This window comes from Larus michahellis, chromosome 14 (genome assembly GCF_964199755.1).
Source record: "Larus michahellis chromosome 14, bLarMic1.1, whole genome shotgun sequence".
Lineage (NCBI taxonomy): Eukaryota > Metazoa > Chordata > Aves > Charadriiformes > Laridae > Larus > Larus michahellis.
The window spans coordinates 5,488,807-5,505,507 of record NC_133909.1 but is presented as its reverse complement, the minus strand read 5'-3'; the positions used below and the strand labels follow the sequence as shown (position 1 = coordinate 5,505,507).

General features: G+C 55.6%; 1 protein-coding gene across 8 annotated transcripts in view; it reads right to left on the bottom strand.

Annotated features, from left to right (window-relative positions):
- Nucleotides 1–245: 245 nt before the first annotated feature.
- The window catches only part of SEPTIN9 (septin 9), a 143,682-nt gene continuing 127,226 nt past the window's right edge, over nucleotides 246–16,701 (bottom strand). For all 8 annotated transcript variants that reach the window (XM_074607563.1, XM_074607561.1, XM_074607565.1 and 5 more), the window contains 7 exons: nucleotides 16,364–16,445; nucleotides 15,609–15,746; nucleotides 8,601–8,718; nucleotides 5,890–5,985; nucleotides 4,887–4,983; nucleotides 3,386–3,437; nucleotides 246–2,552 (listed from right to left, as the gene is read on the bottom strand). In XM_074607563.1, coding sequence (XP_074463664.1) covers nucleotides 2,417–2,552; nucleotides 3,386–3,437; nucleotides 4,887–4,983; nucleotides 5,890–5,985; nucleotides 8,601–8,718; nucleotides 15,609–15,746; nucleotides 16,364–16,445 — 719 coding nt within the window. In that variant the 3' untranslated portion in view covers nucleotides 246–2,416. The remainder of the gene's footprint in view (nucleotides 2,553–3,385; nucleotides 3,438–4,886; nucleotides 4,984–5,889; nucleotides 5,986–8,600; nucleotides 8,719–15,608; nucleotides 15,747–16,363; nucleotides 16,446–16,701) is intronic.

The following is a 16,701-nucleotide window of genomic DNA, read 5'->3' as shown; positions in this document are numbered from 1 at the left end:
GGTCTCCAGGGCACTCGGTCCCCAGGGCGCTCAGCACCAGCAGCTCCAGCATCTTTCAGAGTACCTGGGGCAGATGTCCACCGTAGGAAGAGCCAAGGGGGTTAGGAATAAATCAAACCTTCACCCCAAAGCGAGCAGAGCACAGCAGCCCCGGAGCTGGACTCTGCCATCACCCGCAGCCCCGTGGGGTCCATGCAGAAACGATGACACCGGGGCTGGGAACAGACATTTCCAAACAGGCCTCCTTCTATTTGCATTCGAAACATTTATTTTGGGAAATACATATTAAACACTATTATTTATACAAAAATGGACTAAATTTGTCATAATGCTTATAACCCCCAAAAGGCCATTTTAATAGATCAGGACGAAGGGTTTTTTTTATTGTATTATTTTCTTTTTTTTTTTTTTTCCTTCCAAAAAAAATAAATCAGGTTACAAAGGAGAAAGCGGCGTGTCTTGCTTGGCCCAGCTTGAATATCGACTAGAGGGGGAAAAAAAATAAAGTTTAAGATGACATTTGCAGAAGTGCCTCACACAAGAGATTTTTCTCCCCTTCTGTAGTCTTTTTTTAACGCTTGAATTATATATATATTTTCAGTTAATACACTTTTTTGGGGGGGTTTTGTTTTTGCTACAACATAGCAAGTCAGCAAGTAGATAGTTGTTCTTCCTCAACAACTCTGTTGTGCTGTTGTTGGGGGGGGAAATATGAGCTAAGGGGAGAGCAGATTCTCCTCGCGATGCCGCCCCCCCCTTTGGCTGCTGGGGGCGGGGGACAGACATGTGTGGGGACCCCCTGCAAAGCCTCCGCTGAGCAACGTCATCCGGGCATCCCCACCAAGATGAGATCAACCTCCTCCAGCCTCCCGGTCACCTGCGCTGGAGAAGGTGGCTTTGCCCCCCATGGAGACCACGGGGTGGGCTCTGCAGGTGCCTTCCAGCGCTAGAGGACGGGACATGCTGCCATTTTAGTATGTGACACCCCCCGCCCCAAAATAGGGTGATTTGCGGAAAGTTTTATCCCTTAGAGAGGACACGGAGAGTGACGGAGTGGACAACAAAGGCAAGCGGAGCTGGAGGTGGCGGGGGACGGGACTGCAGAGCTCTGCTCCAGGACCAGCCGCTCCTCTGGCACGGCATTGGCATGGCGTTATTTAACCGACCCCCCCGCAGGGTCTTATTTCCTGGAGACTCATTGAAAGAGGAGGCATGGGGGAGGGGGCAGAGCAAGGGGGGCCACGGGTCACGGCACCCGCAAATGCCACCCCAGCCCTCCCCACAGCTGCAGGGCTCGGTCCGCACAGGCGCCGTCCCCTCGCGCAAGGACCAGCGAAACAGAGGAGCGTGCTACACGTACACACGTCACACAGGGGATCCAAAAATTAATTAAAAAAAAAAAAATTAAAAAATTAAAAAATACCCAACAGCCTCCTCTGACGTAGGGAAAAGCCCGAGAATCACAAGGGTCGGACAGGACAACCCTCCGCCTCCCACCACCGCTTTGCAGAGACGTTCCATTCTCAGCCCCCTTCGGACAAACATACTCCGAGCCTTCAGCGGAAAAAAACCCCACCCAACTGTATGAAAAATAAATATACACGTGTTCCCAGGACATCGCCACTTCTCTGGTCCAAGGGAGAGGGAAAAGGAGTCTCTACAACGTGTCGCAGGCCCTTTGCAGCCCGCAAAGACAGACAAGGCAAAGCCCTCCCTCTCCCTCTCCCCCGCTATTGCAAGGTAACAGTCTGAAAAGGCACTTCTCCCAAAGCAGGTCGCTCTGCCTGGCCGGGGGTCGGTGACAGGCGAGGTGACACCTAAACACTCCCAGTTTATTGCATGTAGGCAGGGTAGAGGGGCTGGGTTGGGGGCTGGCGGGTGCCGGAGGGCTGCGGAGGGCTCGGAGGAGGCGGCAGGAGACAAGGATGGCACCATCTCGCTCTCTTCATACCACCGTACCTTGCTTCCGAAGGCTACATTCACCTGGAGAAACCCTTGCCTTCATCGGACGGAGAAGAGCCTCTGCACGGAGGGGCAGGCAGGGCTCCCGGGGACACCCCAACCCCGCCGGCCCCACCGATCTGCTCCCCCGAGCTCGGCTGTCGGGCCAGCGCTGGGGGCCAGCGAGAGCCCGACCTCCGTGGGGGTGGGGGGGGGGACGGTCCCCAGCCCAGGGACGCTGGACCCGGGGGCTGAGAAGAAAACTCAGGTCACAAAACAGGGTGTGGGGGGGGATGAGCGGTCGCCCCGCTCTGCACGACAGAGACGGCGTCTGGTTATTTGGTCAGTTAACATTGGCAAGGGGTTGGGGGGTGGGAAGAGGGACAGTGGCAGAGGATTTATATAAAAATAAAGGGGGAAGAGGGCAGAAATAGCGAGCGTGAGCGAGCAAGGTCCTGGCTACGGAGCGAGACGGTTACATTTCGTTAGCCACCAGCTCTTTGTCGGCCACGCCGTTGGAGAGCGAGCTCTGGCCCTCGTTCAGCCTCTTGACCCTGTAGGCTTCGAAGTGGATGTTGCTGGTAATATCCTTTATGTTCTGCATGTGCGTCCTGCGGGAAAGGGAGACGGGAGCAATCGCACCTCGCTGGGCGAAGGTTCGGACAGCCCAGCCTCCGCCACCCCCACCCCTTGCACCCCCCAGCCTCTGCTTTCAAACACCCCCTCCAGACCACATTTCCCCTCCCGTTTTACTGGTTAATGGTATCTCTAGGGCATGGGATGGAAGCAAAGGCAATTATGGGCAGCCAAGACCAGAAGCCTTCACTGGTACCAACAGTCCATGCTCTGGCACCTGGGAACCTTTGCTGCGTAACACCCATTCGGGAAGACCCTGGTCCTGCAGGTCCCTGGGGCAAGGTTTTGAAGCCCCACAGAGCGATCTGCCAGCAACAGCTCGGGTGTGCAGAGTTTATCTTGCAGACGAATTTAGGAGGAGCCCAATGTCCCCTCCAGCGAGCCATGGGGGCTCAGCCCCCCATTCCCCTGCAGCAGGGCCACCTCTTTCAAGAGGGACCGGCAACTGCCCAGACCCAACGGCACCATCCTGAGAGTGATGTTTCATGACTGGAAGTAGGACCCAGGGCTGTCGAAGGATGACTAAGGCCAAAGGGCTTCCCAGATGCTTTCAGGTGACCTGGAGCCACACCATGCACTGCTGGCAAGCTTGGGGTCTGTCCTGACCCATCCATTGCTCCTCTCCTCCCTCAACTCAGCACCGCAGCTGAGAAAATCCCTCTGAATCCATGTCCCATTGCATGGATGGATGGATGGATGGACGAGCAGAGCAAAGCAGCAGCTGCTTCAAGCTGGGCTGGGCTCTCGCCTTTCTTTGGATGCCACCTGGTGACCGAAGGCTACAGGGGCAGGGCACAGTCCTACTGACCTGATGAGGAGGTCCCGCAGGTAGGCGAACTCACAGTGTGTCGTGTTCTCCACTGGCAGGAAAAGAGAGAAACCCATCAGCGTGCACCCCTGGCAGGAGTACAGCAACCACTTGGGGTAAGGAGGACTCTACAGGGCTTCACTAGCATGTGGAGGGCTGAGAGGAGGACTTATCCCCAGAGGCGGTGGGTGCAGGACTCAAGAGTCCTCTTTGCTGTGATTTACCCCGGTATCTGCCCCAGCTCAGCACAACCAACTGGCTGACTGAGCACTCCCAGTCCCTTCCCACCATCTCCCACCAAACGAGGGAGCTCCCAGCAGCATCTCCCACAGTGACCCCCCACTTTGGACCAATGCAAGCTTCAGTGGGCCCCGTACAAGGCAGCAAAAGGGACAGGGTGAGCTTTGCAACGAGTGCCGGGCACAGCTCCACCAAAGCTTCATCTATAGCTTCACCATGAGCATCCTGCACATCAGAGACTGCTGCCCGGGCTGCCGGTGCTGCCCCAGGACACGATCTCTTGCTGACAAAGGCTACTGCTGTCTGAACAGGGCTGGGGGCAAGCAAGAGTGCTCGCAAGAGAGAAAAATCAAGGGGTGTTGATCCACCACAGTTAGTCTGACAGCTCGCGGTTTACTAGGCATTTCAATTTAGAGGATCAACTCCATTTCTTATGTTTTTTCCACCCAAACAGGCCATGGCTGAGTCCTGGGTTCTCCCCATCCTGAAGGCAGATGCCACATGCAGAAGGTGAGGGGTTTAATGAGTCCCATTAAACTCAGAACTTCCAAGGACGGAGCACAAGAGGGCAGCAGAGCTTTAAAATACGCTGCTATTCCTGGCATCTGTGTTAAGCCATCCCTCAACACAGGATTCCTATTAAAAAGAGTCATAAATGAGAGAAACCTATGAAATGAAGGGGAGGAAGAGAAGAGGGGTGGTGGCACTGGAGACATGCCAGTTGGCTGTCAGGGACAGGGAAACGTGTAGATGCACTGGAGTCAAGAGCCTTCATCCAACCTTTAAGCCATGACTTAAAATGGGGGACAGAAAAGGAAGATGCTGACGGGACAAAGATAGAAGAAGGAAGAGATCCCACACGGTCACCAGCCAAGTGCATGGTGGAGGGTGCAAAGACCTGCGGATGCCGGGGAAAGGCTCTAATCTGGGCTCAAGACACAGAGACGTCAGCACTGCCCTCAAATCCAGCCATTAGGCGTTTCACTATGCAACCAGCAGAAGCCAGGCCAGGCAGGATGACAAGACACCCAGAAGTGTCCCCTCCGGCACTCAGCAGCTTCCTGAGCTGCACAAAGGCCCAGGAATTCGGTGTAGGAGTATCGGCCAAGGTGGTTTTAGTCCAAAACAGGAAAGTGATTTTATTTGGAGAGGCAGGGAAGCACTATATACACCTTGACTTCTACTGCTGGTTTTGGACCTCACCACCTTCTGTCGGGGCAGGGAGGTGGGCTCAGGAGGCAGGGAAACAAGGACAAGGTACCTTCAATGGTGCCCCACTTGGTCTTCCTTCCAAGGATTCTTCTTCCATTAACCTGGTACTCCTGGTCACTGCCCACCACTGCAAATGGGATCATTTCCTGAGGAAAGAAAAAAAAAAAAAAAAGGTCACGTTTTCCTCCTGAAAACCGATCAGGAAACCAAGCTGGCGAGAAAAGTCCTACATCAAGCTGTTTTCAGGAAGGAGTTTCATGGGATGAGCTGGTCTGTCCCTGATGCTCCTGACCAGTATTGCCTGCCAGGGACCACAGGCAGCCCAGGACGCGGGCAGCAGTATCTCTCGCACACATGCCCAGTCTAAAACCAGTCCAAAACCAGTCCAAAACCACTCTAGCCCAGCACCTTATTGGCAGGCACCAGTGCACAGCCAAGGCAAAGGTGTCAGGATAGGAATCTCCACCAGCATCTGGCAACCTGTGGCTCAGTCATTTCCCAAACCAAGGTGGTGTCTTTGTACTTAAGAGGCCCTAAAAGACATTTTTCTTCCTTGAATTTGCCCAATTCACTCTTTTGAGCCAAAAACCTGTTAGGTACTTCCCATAGCAAGGAATTGACAGCCAGGAAAGCAGAACAGCCTATGGGCAAATTCCCTCCAGGTGCTGGGAAGGCTGCTGCCCTCGCCAGGGATGGGCAGACACTGGCCCTCCCTGCCCCTGGGGCAGGACAAGGGGCCACAGGACCTCCCTGCCCGCTATCGGCCAAGGGCACCTTTGAGGAACGGGGCTGGGGGAAGGAGCAGCAGCACGGACGGGAGAGGACACCTTCCCCAGGTACCTTCCTCACCCTCTTTCTATCCCTGCTCTCAGCTCTGGCAGGATCCTTGGTTCGGGGCCGGCCCCAGGACGTGGGCAGACGCCTTGGACAGAGGCACAGCAGCTTTGGAAAGAAAATAGAGGCCCTTTGCCAGAGGCTGCCCAGGCCATCACCACCATCCAGAGGTGCAGGGCCCATCCAAGCACACCCAACCCGCAACATCACGCACTAACCCTGAATTTTTCATTCACTAGCCGATCTTCAGAGTCTTCATCAAACTCCTTCTGAGGATACACGTCGATCCCATTGGCGAGCAGATCGGCCATTATCTAGGAGAGAAGAGCAGAAGAACATGTGGAGAAGACACAGGCAGAGCAGCTGCACTCCCAGCATGGCGGCAGCTCCCAGCCGACCCAAGGGGCTCTTGTGAGCAGCACCCAGCAGCAACATCTTCCCTCTCCATCCTAAACACTGCCCTCCTTGGGGACAGAGACCTGTGTTTAACTGCTACACACCTACCAAACGCTTGCCCTGGAATCTCTGCGAGAACCTGGTGCCGAGCCACGGTTCAGGCTGAGAGGGAGATGAAGTTACACGAGCTGGGCGTTGCTCTGGGATCGAAAAAGACACTGAGACAATACAAGCTGCACCAGGCAACGGGGAATGCAGCTGCCAGGCACGTAACCCCAAGTGAAGAAGTTGCTTTCTGGTGTCTGCTTATGCTCCTTGGAAAAGGAGTCACAGCAGCGCCTGATCCAAGGGGACACGGACATAGACAGCTTGGAAGAGCAGCCTCTAAGGACACTGCCTCTGTGCAAGGGGAAGAGATGCCGAAGTCTGCCTCCTGGGTGGAGGCTCAGCTCACGGGGAGCACGGAGGATCAGCCTTCTCCAACAAAGCTGCAAACCCAAACACAGCCTGTGTCCCCGCTCCCATCCTTCCTATGGCAATGAACTCCGCGTCAGCCCCACGTTTCAGGCTGGCGAAGGAAGTGGATCCAACCCAAAGAAACCCCCCAGCCGGCCTCCCACCCCCCAGCACACTATTTTTAGGGGCACAACACAACAAAGCCAACTCCGCAGGGCCTCAGAGCCCGTTCCACAAGCCTAGTGCAGCGCTGGCATCAAGCTAGGCAGCCGGCAGCCAGGCTGGTGCTTCTCCATCGCCTGCCCACCCCGATCCAAACCCCAAACCTATCGCCTCTCCCAACCAGCTACACCCCCAGATGCAGATGGGGCTCCGTTTTTTGGCAGCACGCAGGCAGGCGGGCTGGAGCAAAGGGTGCCGGCCTGTGCCCACCTGCACTAATTACCTGCCCTCTCGTTTGCATCAGCGGATCCAGAGCCGTGAGCGTAGGGAGGGTGAGCCCCTTGCAGAAGGGACATTGCAAACACACCGCATGGCTACGTGTTCTCCCTCCATCTGGAAGGATTTTGGGGGTCTGGTTACAATCAGGAATGTAATTAGAGAAAGGGCAAGCTCATCCCGCGCCGAGCCGGTGCAGAGCGGGCGAGCCAGGAGGTCTCCCCAAGGATGGTATCAGCAGCCGAGAGTGCCCAGATGACATTCTAGGTCCCAGACTGACTTTGTAGTCCCAGAACTAGCCAGCTAGCCACAGACACCCAGATATGAGCACTCGTAACCTCTCAACGGAGCCAGCAGTCAGCAAAAGCCGCTGCAGAGAGAAGATGGAGCGCTGAGGACTCACACCCCCATCCTCCCGCACCAGCTCCTCGCAGATCTCCATAAAAACAGGCCGACGCGCCAACTAAGCCCAGCCTGGATTACCTCTCGGCTCCATTTCATAGAATCACAGAATGGTTTGGGTTGGAAGGGACCTTAAAGATCATCTCATTCCACCCCCTGCCCTAGGCAGGGACACCTCCCACCAGCCCAGGTTGCTCCAAGCCCCGTCCAGCCTGGCCTTGAACCCCTCCAGGGATGGGGCAGCCACATCTTTTCTGGGCAACCTGTTTTTTCCAGCCATCCTCTAGCTCACTGCTAAAGGGAACTGCTTGCAGAGATTGGACTCGGCCCCCAAACCAGACTGGATATTTCAGTGCCTGATCCCGCCCATCGAGAACTGGGAAGACACCGGCGTGGGACAGGGTGGCTCACACTCTTCTGCACAGAGGCATCAAGCAACCCCTGGCCAATGTGCCGTGCTCTCCATACCCAACTGCATGTCACATCCCTATCAGAGGTGGCCCCTAAAACTGCCCTTCTGGCAAGACCCCTTTTCAATTCCCTTCACTTCCCTGCAATTCAGCCTCATGGGCCAAGGAGCTCGGTGGCTTGCTAACTTCTGCAGGGGATGCTGAGGCCACCGCGCCTCTAGCCACGTCCATCAGCTACACAAACAGATTTATAGCCCCTTACCGAACCCCAAAGCGGGGCATCTCCACCTCGCAGCAGCACCAGGCTTGCATGCATGGAGGAAAGCCCATGCCTTGCTGTGGATTCAGACAGCCCCTCCTCGGCTCCCTGACCAAGGGAATTTCATGCCTTGCTTCCTCCATAAATCTTGCCCAGCTGAGCTCAGCAAGCCCACACATTTTTTTTTTTGCCTGGTTCCTATATCAGTGCATGATGCTGCACAGAATGGCTTTTCCAGCCTCTACGTGCAGCACCGTCTACCTCCCAAAAGAACAGAAACCAGCCTGAAAATAACAACAATAATAAAGGAGGCAGGAGAAAAAGGCCCGGAGACTTAGAGCTTGAAACTTATCCTACACTGACAAAGATCCAAGAGAAACACAAGGAACTGCTTGGAGCGCAAGCCTTTCCCTCCGGCCACGTGGGATCGCTCAGAGCTGCAGCCGGAGGAATGCGCCGGGCTCCCGGCCAGGCGCTCGCCTTCCCAGCCCTGCCGGGGGGGAGAAAGGGGCAGGAGGGGATGGGGAACAAGAGATGGGAGCCCAGATAAGAGCCACCAGCCCCTTACCCTTTGTTTGAAGTAGTCCCTCTCCTCCAGCGTTAACGTGTCGGCTTTTGCAATCACGGGGACAATGTTGACCACTTTGCTCAGGCGTTTCATGAACTCGATGTCTAGTGGCCGGAGCCTGAAAAATACAGCAGAAAAAAGGGGATCATAGAATTGTGGAATGGTTTGGGTTGGAAGGGACCTTAAAGATCACCCAGTGCCACCCCCTGCCCTGGGCAGGGACACCTCCCACCAGCCCAGGTTGCTCCAAGCCCCGTCCAGCCTGGCCTTGAACCCCTCCAGGGATGGGGCAGCCACAGCTTCTCCGGGCAACCTGGGCCAGGGGCTCACCACCCCCACAGCGAAAATGTTCTTCCTAATGTCTAATCTAAATCTCCCTTCTTTTAGTTCGAAGGCATTACCCCTCGTCCTATCTTACCCCTCATCCTATCGAGGGATTCGCGCACCACTAGTGAGGCGTGGGGCTGCTGCAATCCCCCGGCAGAGAGGGGGCATTCAATGACTAGATGCAGAGGGGGAATCGCTTCCTTTCAAATAGGACAAATAAAGACATTTTCTTAAAAGCACGACAGCAAGCGTCCGTCTCAGAGGAGGTTTGCAGACAAAGTCTTAAAACATTGCCCTCTCAAAGCGCCCCGTTATTGCCTGTGAACCCCGGCAAAGCTCCGTGTAGTGGGAGAGGTTTTTTATCTCTGCACAGATGCTGGGCCACAGAGGACTGCGGGAACTTGCCCAAAGCTACGTGCGTCCTTGGCAAAGCCAGATGAGAGCACGCGTGATGCTGGATGTGGGGCCAGCCCGCCCGTGGTGTACAAATCAAGCCGGGAAGAGACCACAGTATGAAACCTCCTGCAGTCCCGTCCAAGCTGTCACCCGCTGCCACCCGCCAGCCAGGGACAGCGTGATGTGAAACGCTCACGAGTGACTATTCCTGCTCACGCTCCCTCCTGCGCCGAGCACCAGCCCGATGTCGTGCACGAGCCAGGACCACATCTCGCACCCATCAGCTGGGATTAAAAAAGGCTCTGCTAATTCTCCCGGGGCTCACACGGCACAGAAGAGATGCTGCTTGGCCCAGAGGGCAAAAACGTCAGAAAAATCTCTATGACGAAAGTCTCAGCAGAAGAAAGCTGCAGAGATTGCATAAGCCCAACCATCAGCCCCTCAGGAAATCCCTCCCTGCTAAACACTCCCGCTGACAGCACGAGGTGACCTCCGGTGCCACGCTGCTCCGCGACCGAGGGCTGCAGTCCAGCTGCAGACAGCGATGAGGACGCCTGGCCATGACCCTCCCTCCCTCCTCCGTCCTCCCTGAAGGTGTTTTTACCTCTGGGCGTTCCCAAACCAGCTACAGGAAAGCCCTCCTTGGAACACCTCCACTTGCTGCAGGTCCCCCTCGATGGCACTGGAGGTGATGGGGACACATGTCCATGCAGGACAGTTGAGAAGATGTTGCCTTGAAAAAGGAAACCTGGAGATCCCAGGGGAGACCAGGGTACAGGAACACCTTTGGGGTGCTCATGCACTAAGGAGCCGGTTTGAAATGAGCCCTTGCTGAAAGCACACAGGGAAGGGGCAGGAAGGTCAACTGGGCCCCAGAAGCAAAGGGACACCTCTGCCATTCATACATCCGCATGACCTCTGGTGGTGGCATGTGCCAGCAGGACACAACCCAACTCATCTTTGGTGAAACTGGGACAGAGAGAGGCGAAGTCACCTTTCGGAGAAGCCATAGGCTCCAGGGGCCAAGAACGAGACCTCCCCAAGGGCAAACCAGCCCTGTGCCACAAACCAGGGGCCCGTGGCAACAGGGAAGAAACCAAAATAAATGGGACAGTGACCTAAAATGGTCAGGTGTGATGAGGCACCCAGCAGGAGCCCTGCGTGGGGGAACATGGAGCAGAGCAGAGCACTCAGGGAGAACATGGCCAAGAGAGCACCTACTGCCAACACCTCAAGCCAAACCCCACCATGGTCTTCTTGGGCTCTACAAAGGGCTCAGAGACTCCCGCAGACCCAGTACGGCTCCTGCAAACCCAACAAGAGACACAGGATTGCAAAGGGGAAGGGGCTGATCCTGCTCCTTGGCAGTCACCAAGACAGCGTCCCCATCCCATGAGGCCACCCCTGCCCAGTTCCAGCACCAAGGGAGGGATGTCCAACCGCGGAGAGACCCGCTCAGCTCTGGCTGATCCAAAAACAGCAGCTTGAGGCTGCTCCGGCGCAGCCAGCACTGGTGACCCAGCCGAGCCCTCTCATGGTCAAACCCACTCCTCTCCAAGGGATTGGGCTGGACCATGCCAGGTGGACCTTCTCCCCACACACATAGCCCAGAGCACATCATTAGCGTGTGGACAAACGAGTTCCTAACACAAACTCAGGAGTCATAGATCACCCTGGGCCCCAGGAAACAAAGAGTTTGGCAATTAAAAAAAAAAAAAAAAAAAAAAGAAAAAAACACAAGGAAACCCCCATGGACACATCTAAGCAGACTTGCTGCTGGCAAACATTGTTTGGAGCTCTGCATAATGTACTTCCCAGACCTCCAAGGAAGTAATGCAGTTATGCTCCTTTCCCAGCAGACTTCTTTCCCCTCCTCTCTCTCTGCTATTTTTCAAACAATTTTTCCCCTCTAAAAGCCTCTTCCCTACTGAGACTGTGTTCCTGCCTCTTTCATCAGCTTTTCTTTCAGAGTGAAGACCGGGATGCATATGTAGCTGATGCAGAGGAATTCACAATCAGCCAAACATTTGAGTTTCAGCTCGACTGATACGCAAGAACCCTGTTACCGAGCCCTCACCAATACCCAGAGGATGCCGGAGGTGAGCCCGAGAGCAGGAGGCAGAGCCAGAGCCAGCCCACATCTCTGCCCGTGGCCACCAGCACCCACGCAGGCGCAGTGAGCGTGTCCCACAATGCTCTGCACCCAAAGCCAGAAAAGCTCAAGGTACCTTTGACACGACTTTCTGCTCCGATGGGCTTCTGCAAGTGCTTCATCCACGGAGGTCACCTCCCATGGGCACCTCCCCGCACAGGGAGGGAACCAAGGGGTCCCCCAGGAGACCCAACTGTATGTTTGTAGAGTATTTTGAAAGTTTCTAGATATTCTACCAATTCCCGCTGGGTGGCCTCAAAAATCCCTAGAGTACTTAAAAGAGATTCTTTTCACTAAGAACAAGACCTGTCACTAGACGTCACGTTCGTGTGAAGACACCAAAGGAGAATAACTGGCTTAAGGTGATCACAAGCTTGATTTGCACTATTAGCCCTGTGCAGACCCAGGCAGACACAGACAAGGTCACGATGGAGCAAGCCCAGACCTAATTCCTCTTAAACTCCTGCTGTGAGGCACAGCCCAGGACAGCAGGGGCTTCTGCTGGCGTCTGCAGGGACCAGTTTTGGTGTTTAGCCACCACCAACCCAGGAAAAGCCACAGGAACAGCGCTGTGGCCGCTGATGAGTATCTGAACTTGGTTCACCTGCACAAAACATCGATGTCAGCACCTGGCGAGGATTAGCCGCGAAACCCTTTTATCTACAAATACACAAAACAGCAGGAGAAAGCGAGTTGCTGCATTCCGTGTGCATGCAATCTGCTCCAAGCAGATCACAAAAGAGAAGGTAGAGCTCAAGAACAAAAAGCATCTCTTTTCTTCCCCTTCCCCAAAGGGTCCCTGATATTATAAACTTGCAACTAGACACATACACACTTTGGGCTTTGCTGGGAGCGGGTGGACGAGCTCTAAAGGGAGTGGGATGGAGCAGGAGCTGCAAGAAAGGCTCCAGCCCACCCCAGCCAGCGCTGGTTGCTCCCCCGTCCCCTCTTGCTACGGGAATGGGGAAAACAGAGCAGCCGGGTACACGTTATCACGGCTTGGGGACACATTATGGTGGCTGACACATGTTATCGAGGCCGGCCACACGTCATTTCTGCATTGCCCGCAGCCACCGTGCACGGACAGGATGCAAGCAGAGGCTCATTCCTGCTGGTTCCCTTGAAATGCCATTCTAGGAATCAAAATTCATGGTGAGCTGCAAAGTTATTTCCTTTTGGTCGTGCCCCAGATCAAACTAGCGGCAAGAATTCGAACCGTGCGTTAAGCAAATACCAGCGAGCGCCCAGCAGCCGCCCAGCCCCACCACCAGAACCCACCAGCCTGCTCCAGGGACCCGAGAGGGGCAGCCAGTGGGGAAAGCGGCAGTGGGTGGCGTTCCGCCTGCCAATAGCTCTGGTACACACAGAAAAGGGCTGCCGAGGCCGGGCGGTGTTTGAGAGCTCCGTTTCGGAGCCGAGCGGTGCTTCAGAGGGGTCAGAGCGGAGATATTTATTGGGTGGCAACGAGCAGGGCTTGCGCGGCTGCAGCCAAAAGCCCCTGCCAGCACATTACTTAGCCTTTGCAAACATGGTTTTACGGGAGTGTTACAAGAAAGACAGGGTGTGTGCAAACTAGATAGGTTGCAAAGCCTGCCCCAAATTCCCTGCAAAGGGAGACAGCAGCAGAAACCTGAATTAATCCGTTGATTAACACTTGAGCTGCCCAGACAGGAGGGTGAGACTGAAATGGAGACGAGCAACCCTCCGCTCGAGCCTCTGAATCTGTGTGCTTTCTTAACTTTGCTTTTTATCCCCTCTTTTTCCCTTTTTACTTAAGAAAAAAGCAAGCTCTCCCGCGGTGACCCGGCAGGCTCAGCCCCGGGAAGCCCCTGCCTGTGCCAGGGGAGGGGTGCTGAGTCCTCTGCCGTGCCTGACCATGCGAGCGTGGTGGGACAGACGGACACGACTCACCGCTGCTTTGGTTGTGTCCCACGGTGAGAGCAACGCAAACAAGCCCCGTGCAAGTCCTAACCCGGGACGGATGGCACCAAGCATCCCGGGATGGCAAGCAGCACAGGGAGCGCACGGATGGCACCATGTGGGCACAGTGGGGTCCTCCGCAGTGGTTGTCCCTAGGGCAAGTCCCTGCAGCACTACGAGCCACTGCCCATGCCAGCCGTGCCCCCCATCACCTCCCAGTGAAGCCAGAAGCACCGAAGCAGCAACCTTGATGCCCTCCCCATACCCTTCCACATGGGACCACGGACCACCTGCCTCAGCAGGGGCACAAACCTGCACTTAACATCGTGTGACAACCCCATGACATGGCCTCCCAAACTATTGTCCTCCAAAATGAGCAGGAACCTCTGCTACCAGCGCTGCCGCAGCAGCTCCAGCCCTCAGGAGAGGTGGCCACGTCGTCCGTTCGTGTCCACGGACCACGGGCAGCGTTGGGAAAGCCCATCCGTGATGATGAGAGACGTAATTTGGGCTTCACTAGGGAGCAGAAAGGAAACCCAATGCCTGCTCAAGCTCTTGGAGAAGGAAAATTTCCCACCAATTTCTCCCTCCCAGTGGGTTTTGTCCCCCCTTCACTCATTCCTCGGCTTATCTCTATCCCGTGGCAGGAGGGGACGCATGGCTCTCACACCGGGGCAAGGGAAGTGCAGCCCCCACAAGCCACAGCCGGGGAGTGAGCGCTGGCCCCAGCCGGGCTATCAGGCTACGGGGAAGGAGGATCAGCGCCGGGCTCAGCAACAACGGCCTCCAACCGCTGGGCTCCCTCGGATATTGGAAACACATGTTCATTGGAGAGAAAGAAAAAAAGCAGCTGAACTTCCACGCAACTGCTGTTAGCCGGCGGGTGAGAGAAACCAGAGCGCTCGGCTGGAAGAGGCTCCGGTGGGGGACACGGGGAGGGGGCTCCACGCCATCGCCCGCACGGCCTGGGGAGGGCAGCTGCCACCACCCAAAACTTACAGCCTCCACGCTGGTCAAGTATCTGCAGGATCCAAGCCCTGGATGAGCTTTTAAGGGTTAAACACCCAAAGCGATGAGAAAAAGCTGGAGGCCCAGCAAACACTGCAACACCCAACCTGCCACGGCAGGGTCTGGAGATCGGGGGGGAGATAAGCGGGACCAACACGCTAGACTGGCCTAAAAACGTCATCTCCCTTTGAAACGTTTTCTGCTTTATCGTATTAAACCATAAACGTTTCGTCGGCCCCCTCTGCTCCCCATCGACAGCCGGTTACACAAGAAGAGCATAACTGGCTCATGCAGTCATTTTATTCCAGCGCAGGATGCATTTTTGGTCTACCCACTGACAGAAGCAAAACAAAGTCTTTTCTATTGGAATAAATCTCTACTTGGGGAAGAGGAAAAGGCTGACATTAATACAGCGCTGGCGGCTCAAGTTTACTTTTGAAAACAGATCCCCCCAAAAAAATCCCCACGCAGACAGAGCCAGAAGTGGAAGGAATTGACACAAATCAAAAGGAAACTTAGGTCTCGTTTCATGTTGTGATACTTTAAGTCACATTTTTCAAGACACTTCAAGCGCCCCAGATTTTCACTGCGCGCTATGTGCCTCAGGAAAAAAAAGAAGAAAAAAAAAAAAAAATAGAGCAAGATCTGGGCCTTTGATGCTGTCGCTTGAGAAGTGCCAGAGCCAGGAGAGCTCGGCACTAAACAAACTGCAGCCCACCTGCAGACTAGTCAAACAACCCACAAAATACCCTTAAAGGGTGAGGGTGTTTGCTCCCTCGGTAGCGTGAGGAAAACCGGCTTCTCCCCTTACAAAGGCAGGGGCACAGCAAAGAAAATTAATGCCCTGTTCTCAAAGGCAGCCTTTCCGTCCCATCTGAGAGCTCAGTGACTGGTGTCCATCCTCGGTCAAGCAAGCAAGGTGACCAAAGCAAAGCGAGCAGCTAACCAGAGCTCAGGGAGGCTTTGATGGCCCCACGGAAGAGGAAACGCCACGTTCCTTGGGAGTACAGCAGCTCTGCTGCATTATTGCGAGGTCTCCAGTTCCTACAGCCCTAGGAAGGACAGCTTCACACTGTCCTCAAGCTCCTCAAGTCCCCAAGAAGCATGGGGCAATCCCAAGGACAACCCTGGCGGCTGAGCTGCCCAAGACCGAAGGCAGGAGGGGGAAGGCCCAGGGGTGTGAGGGCGGGTGGCAGGTTACGTACGAGTGGCCGGTGGCTGGGATGAAGTATATACAGCAATGCACCCGCGTGTCGGGGATCCGCTTCTTCCGGTTAATGTTGATTTCCTCCTGCAGGTACTTCTCGTACTGGTCGTTGATGAACTTCATGATGGGCTGCCAGCTGCAGAGAGGGAGGAACGCGGGACTCTGGGTTTGCCTGAGGGATCTGGACCACCCTGACCCTCCCACCTGGCCTGACTGTGTGAAGCAGAGCCCGCCGAGCCGGGGATGCTCAGCATCTTACAGAATCCCATAAAACAAACCAACCAACCCAAACCACACTCAAACACCTGGCTGCTGAGCAGGGCAGTCCCTCAGCTCTTCGCATCCCGTCGTGACAAAGGAGAAGGCACTTGCCACCAGCCGGCCAGGTCAGCCCTGCCCCGGCCCGGGGGGGCCATCCCGCACAGCCAGCCACTGTCCCAGGGACTCCTGGCAGGGCTCACCCTTCAGAGCCACATGAGCGAGGTCCGGGGACCGGCCATGCCGGCACACAGCTGCTCCCAGCCACAAACAAAGCTTGTCTCATGCCTGGAACAGCAGGACGTTTGTGGGCTCTCGCAGGGTCCGTGACCAGCCCCGGGGAGCATGGCACCACACTGCCACCCACAACAGCCCTCTCCCCGGCTCCCCACGGAGCGTGGGTGGCACAGGACCAGATACGGCCCTCGGCACCAGCACCGGGTGAGGATGCCCGAGGGCTGGGCCGCCTTCCCTCCGCACCGGTCCCCAGCTCACCAGTTCTCGTTGTTGATGTGGTCTCCAAAGCCCGGGGTGTCGATGACTGTCAGCTTCATGCGAACCCCCTTCTCTTCAATCTCTGAAACGGAGAAGAAGGCCGGTGCATGAGGCAAATGTCGACGGGAGCTCTGGCCAAGCCTGCCCTCCCAAAATCAGCTGGAGACTGTCCCCAGGGGAGAAACCCACCTTCCCAGCTTCTCACAGGCACAAATCAGCCCTCCCAAAGGGACGCAGCACCACATCTGCCCTGAAATGCTAACCCTCATGGCCACCTCAAGCGTTCCCTTCCATCACAGTTAATTCAATGCTGGTGGATAAAGAGAAAATAGATGTTT